At 39.1% G+C, this 6,603-nt stretch overlaps 1 protein-coding gene across 1 annotated transcript; it reads right to left on the reverse strand.

The window, feature by feature from the left end:
* Window positions 1-1,467: 1,467 nt before the first annotated feature.
* LOC128857856 (vitellogenin-3-like) lies at window positions 1,468-6,225 on the reverse strand. Its single transcript, XM_054093646.1, has 3 exons — window positions 5,807-6,225; window positions 5,401-5,660; window positions 1,468-2,261 (listed from the first exon to the last, which is right to left on the reverse strand). Exons 1-3 carry the CDS (start codon window positions 6,090-6,092, stop codon window positions 1,581-1,583), a joined length of 1,227 nt encoding a protein of 408 aa, XP_053949621.1. The 5' UTR covers window positions 6,093-6,225; the 3' UTR covers window positions 1,468-1,580.
* Between the last annotated feature and the right edge of the window lie 378 nt (window positions 6,226-6,603).

Genomic DNA, 6,603 nt, shown 5'->3' on the forward strand with positions numbered 1-6,603 from the left:
TACAGACCGAAATTTATATACCCGCGCACATAAGAACTAAACTGGGCTTCACCGCTCTAGCACATCTTAATCAAATCGGTTGAAGTAATCAGGAAAAGAGCAATCAATGCTAATCAGCTACTGGGAGAAATTAATATAAGAAATCAAAATTGCCACTTTTAATTTAATTTACGTAGGTTGAGAAATCGAAATAATTTGTATCTGTAAATACTTATATTTTTCCTATGAGAAATTGAAAATTAGCTTTGATACCAACTTTTCCTTTTGTGATAACTTTAGACTTTGAAAAATTTCTTTTGATTGATAACTTTTTTACGCATTTATTTTGTGACCTTTTATTTCCTTTAGTGCCAAGTTGATATTCCTTCTCAAATACTTACGCCATTTGCAGAATACAACTTTTGCTAGAAAATGAAAAAAAAACGCTAACTCCAACAATGTTGACTGACTGTAGCCTGCAGCAGCACTGAAATACTTAAAATTTGCAACGCAACGTTAAGGTTGGCTATCAATTTGGGTGGAGCTTTTATTTTTGCCGCAAATTTTTTCGCCGCCATTGGAGCCAAGAAAAAAAACCGGGTAGAGTATTGAAGAGAGCGCGAATAGTAGCTTTGGCGGCACGTGAACGCCATGTGGATGAAAGAGCAGAGCAAAACAGACCTGGCAAATGACTACGAACGAGTATTTATGTAATCGACACAAATATGGAAGTGGGCGGAATTTCGAGTGTGAAGAACAGAGGAAAGTGAAAAAGCTGCAGCCGACATAGCGCCAAATTTTGTTTACGCCTGGTATGTACGAGTATAGGTAGATGGTCAGTAGCAAAATTTTTGGAATATTTCGTTTGTTCTATGACTCTTTATTTTCTGCCATCAGCCATAACCATTGTGCGTTTTTGTATTTAAAGTTCTTTGCCTTTGCCGGAAACAACGTAGATATTCTCCGTTTTCATACATTTATTATGAAAAGTTTGTGATTTGAAAGCTTTCTCATTGTATATGCAAACATTTTGAATTTTTTATTCACAAATGGAATAAATAATGAATACAAAATCGCATTTGTATGTTCAAAGCAAAGTTTTTGTACGAAATAAAATGCGCAACACCATAAGTATTTTTCAGCAACTTCAAACTTGCACTTTAATTACCCTTACACTGGAATTTAATCAGCTATAAAACTGCATACCCAAAATTGTTTTACGAATTCTAAAAATTTGGTTCTATGCGGTTTTTTTGGAGAATGAGATGTACTTTTATAAAAAACACATAATGAACACTCACAATAACAAACAAAAAATAGCAATATATCCATAAGCACTCGAGAAAATACGTTCTGTCAAAAAATATCGGGAATTGTTCACTTAAAAAGTGCGCGTTACACAGCTTTCTTAAGTAGCGCCTCAATTTCGGCGTGCCTCACGCACCAAAATCACCAATTGTCTATGTAAAATATAAAGAAACTCCTGCGTTTAAATATAAAACTCCCTTCAAGTATCGCATTTATTTACACATAAATACATAGATATATAGCCATACAAATACATACGAGTAAGTACTGTATTTTATATGCCCTTCAATCAATCAGGAACTCCTCCGCGCACACAGCCCGCACTTCGAATGTACGTCCAGTTGCCTAGCATTGCCATTTTTACCAAACGGCTGCTGTCCATTCACTTCCAAAAAGTAGTTCCCCTTCAAATTTCTTGGTACTTCATATCCCATAGGATACTCTGCACCCGGACATTTATGCTGACGCACTCCGGTCAAAGAGTTGCAACGCTGAGCCATAAAATTCCATTCATTGTTTGGATAAACCGTTTCCGCATAATATTCCCAGGCACGCGCATGCGCACAAATAACATGCGAGCAACCAGTTGGCAAAGGATCAAGTCCACCTGGATAGAAGTCCACATCACCAAGGGGCTCACGTTTACCCAACACACCCGGATTGGAGTGGATTACATCGATGAATTCGGCATCGCCGCGCATTAAACCTGAGAGCGCATAACCTTCATTGAAACAGGGTTTGGCTGGATCCAAACCAGTAATGCGTGGCACAAGTTTGCCCGTGTTGTAACTGTAGTAGCGACCTGCCGCGCCGACAATATGCGCACCTAGACTATGGCCGATCAAGTGAATATTCCGACGTGGTACAACGGCGGTTAAGAGCTCGAGACCTTCAGCTAGAATAGCGCCGATTGCGTCGGTGTTAAGTGACGCCCAAGAGTATAGAGTGTCCACAAAATCGGCCACATCGACGGCCTGTGTGAGGGAAAGATAAAAGGTATTGAAAATAAAGTGGAAAACGAAAGAAAAAATATAAATATAACTATTAAAAATATCAAAAATTAGATTAAATGTTTTTTTAGTTATTTGAAAACGTGGGCAATTAAAAAAACAAAAATAAAACGTAAAAAGCCATATAAGTAGATAAACACTCATATTTTTTTCTTAGTATATAAAGGGAGATCAAATTCGAGGTACTTTCTCTAATAGGGGTTTTCTGACAGATCACGCATGACTACTCTCAAACTAAATACAGAATTTTTTTCCAGTATTCATTGACATTTCACCATGGAAAGACTTAGGTCTCAACAACGTTTACAAATCGTGCAATTGTATTAGGAAAATCGACGCTCTGCGAAAAAGGTCATCACGCGCTCAGGAGAAATTATGGTGCTCAGCGATGAGGCCCATTTTTCGCATTTTTTTTTTTTTGGTCGGGACAACCAGCAACTACAGCACTCATACAACATTAAGGGGTTATACGCAGTTATGACTTTCAAAAAAATCGATTTTTTTATTGCATTTTTGTAATGTACATATATTCAAAAGTATACGCACGAAATTTGAAGTAGATCTAAGCAATACTTTCGGAGTTATACCTAAATATGTAGAGATGCCTCGGCACGTTTTAAGGTACGTATTGAAACTTTAAACGTGTTTTTTTCAAAACGGCATTTTTCAAGTCGGTGTACACGATATCTCGAAAACGGCTTGTTTGATCGGTCAACCGTTTTAACTCAATCTTTAAAGATACATTTTCTAGTAATCAATCGTTCCTTTTGTAAACCTGATACTTATTTTCCATTTTATAATCAATTTACGGCCAAATTTTAACGTAAAAATCGAAATCATTTCTTTTAAAAGCTGCCATTTTGTGAAAATTCACTATTTTGATTAGCCGAACGATTAATTACTAGATAATCTAATATATTAACAAAATTTGTTTGGTTTTTTGATTTCAGATAATCCAATCCTGAGTTACGATGTACACCGTAAATCGTCTTTTTTTAAAGGAGGTTCCAGAAATCTCCTGCAGCGCACTCTATAATCAACATTTTCATAAATAAAAAATTTTGTTACGTTCTTTAAGGATGCTTTTATAACCGCCAAAAATTTTCAAATTAAAATATTCTGAAGTTTCTTCAGGATAAATCCTTGACAACCCGTCTTTTATTTGCTTCATAACTGCGTATAACCCCTTAAGGCCATTATATTGTACTCGGATTCCCTTTCAATTTTCTTGGAATCCACCCGACCTCCGAGGCAGACGGACAGGAAGTGGTCCGCCGTCTCATCCTCCTCTTCACAAGCTGGGCAGAGTACACTGACTGAGATGCTTACCTTTTCCATGTGCTTCGCCCACAGAAAGTGGCTCGTCATCACTACAATCAGCTGTCCGTTGTCCCTTCTGCTTAATGATAGAAGGATTTGCGACAGCCGATCGAACATGACAGTGACATCAGTTTAATCCATCTGCAGCCTCTCTTAGCCTGCCACACGCGCTTGTGGGTTGTAGTAACCCATTTGCTAACCGCGGCTTTGATGGATGCAGAAAGGAGTGGCAGAACGGGCTCCGGCCCAAAGAGGTTGGTCTCAGAATCCATCTTAGTTAAGGAGTCAGAGGTCTCGTTACCAACGATACCCACGTGCTTTGGGGCCCATGCTAGCATAAGGCTATTATGTCTACTGACATAGTTCAGCCTGGATTTACAGTACTCAACTACTCCTGATGTGGTTGCGGGGCTGTCTAAGCGCCATGAGCAGCTTGGCTGTCGCTGCATACACTTTTATATCTGCTTCTCAATCTGTTTTCCACAACAAAGTTCATCGCTTCTTGAATAGCATACACCTTTTTAGCTTAATGGCTACATTAATAAGTAAAATTGCCATATTTGGGCTAAAGAGCAACTCGCAAACATGCAAAAACAGCCATTATATCCATTGAAAACAATCGTTTAGAGTGGCCTATAGGCTAGCGGTATCGGAATCATCGGCTCATATTTCTTCAAAGACGAGGCTGGCACCAATGTAAAAGTGAATGGCGAACGCTATAGCGACATGATAAACGATTTTTTGATGCCAGATTCCGAATACCGGAATTTGAAGCGCGTGATTACCACAAGTTTCACCCAATAAGAATGGATGATGGTACCTATAGAATCCGATTGAACTCTGAACTGAACGAACTAACTCAGAACGAGACACCTGTGCGTTTTGTTAAAGCGCAGCGCATAAGATGGCTAGGTCATGTGATCCGTATGCCTGTTGACTGTACCGTGACCGTGAAAGCCTTGACAGAAAAGCTAATGGGCGTGTCGGCCAAAGGCAGACCGAGGAACCGTTGGATAGACGCAGTGGAACACGATCTTAAGAAGCTGGGAATACGTCACTACGAAGCAACAGCTCAAGATAGACCGCTTTGGAGGAGCATTTTGAAGGAAGCTTTGACGCACCCCACGTTGTAACGCTATGAAAAAAGAAGATTACCACAACTTGGTTTCAAAAAGACGGCGACGGCGCTATTTGCCATACAGCTGGTAAAACAATGGATTTACTGTGTCGTCGTTTCGGTGAGTTATTTGCCTCTCGTCTCAAACCAAGATCATGTGATGTTATAACTTTGGACTTTTATTTGTGGGGGTATGCAAAGCTTAAGTGCTTATAATTGGAAGCAGACATTACTAAAGTTATTCACGAGATACCGACCGTAGTCCTCCAGCGAGTCACGAGTCATTGAAAATTGGTGTTTACGGATGGCTGAACTACGGCGCAGTTGCGGCCAACATTTGAAAGGGATTATTTTTAAAAAATAAATTTCATGAATGGTTCTACACAAAAATTATTAAGGTTTCCCAATCACTTCGTTGTTTTATTTCAATTAAAAATCCAATACCTACAAATTAATCACCCTTTATATACGCAAGGTATATCGTATTTGCATGCGTAAGCTCAATTTTTCATCCGTTAAGCTATTGTATGCTGCTGCTTCTTTTAATTTCAATTTTAATTTCCTCAACACTCTTAAGTGTTTGTTCTAATCTTCATTCATTAACTAACTACTTTCGTAAATTCAGTGAATTATTTCTTTTTTTATTTGCCTCCTACTTTTACTCACCACAAAATTCACATCACCACGACAATTGTAAGCTTTGGCCAACTCATTGATCGGATTCGAGGATTCGATTGTAGTTGTCCAACCCGAAGCTAATATTACCACTTTCTTTTTTGCATCGAATTCGGGACTTTGCCAAATTTCATTCGCTTTCAATATCGGGTAACTGTAGTTATTGCAGGCTGTGCGTAGTTGAAACTTCATTTTCGTCATATCGGGCGTTACTAACGGAGTGATCGCATCAGATGCAATTGCAGCGGAGCCTAAACGACACGCGATTAATATCGAGTAAAATAAATGTGCAGCGAAAAACTACAATATATTTATAAGTTCTTCATTTTCCATCAAATAGAAATATCCAACTTTTCACTGCACTCGTTACCCGCACTAGTTAAAGGTGCATACTTACAAATCTTGTTGATAGCTGTGGACATCAGCTCGAATGGATAGCCGGCCAATAGGTTTTTGCTCGTCTCAAACACACCTTGTGGCGTGGGTATCAAATTGGCTGCTTCTTTGCCGAAGCCTCGCGCTGCATTCTGCACAACGTTGCCCACATTTTGTATACCCTCCGATTTGGGCAACGAATTAACGACGCTTGTGGGGAATTCGAAAGCTGCATCTAGAAAATTTACCGCTCGCGCGCCAGCAACTAACAACGTAAATACTAACACAACCGTGTGGAAACGGGACATTTTACTAGTTTTTTCGGATTTTTTTTTTTTTGTTTTGTTAAAATTTTCTTCTACTACTTTTTGCGTTACTTATCACCACATTAAGAATTTTCACGATCGCAGTACGAAAGGCCTATGGGAAAACTGTTCGCGGCTGCTACACTCAGCGCTTATTTATATATCGAGTTACATGTATGTATGTATGTAAGTATGAGAAAGACAAGCAAAAACAATGAAACTCATTTCACTAATTTGCTCTCCAATTTTGCTCATTATTGATTTGCTCCCGCTCAAGCCTCCGTTGAGTTGGCGATCGGTCTACAGTCGTGATTGCAAAAACAATAGCAGAAATCAATGTAAGTGGGACTAGAGCGAATTGAGCCGATTAGTATTTTAGACCTGAGGGTCTTCTTTATCTTAGTCATCTTTGGTAGCCGACCGAATTTTCCGAAGGAAGTGGATCAGCTGATTAACACTCGTCACTCGGTTACCCGGTGCAATTCTGTTTCGGGCCTACCAGCGACGTGTATTA

This window comes from Anastrepha ludens, chromosome 3, assembly GCF_028408465.1.
Source record: "Anastrepha ludens isolate Willacy chromosome 3, idAnaLude1.1, whole genome shotgun sequence".
NCBI classification, from domain to species: Eukaryota; Metazoa; Arthropoda; class Insecta; order Diptera; family Tephritidae; genus Anastrepha; species Anastrepha ludens.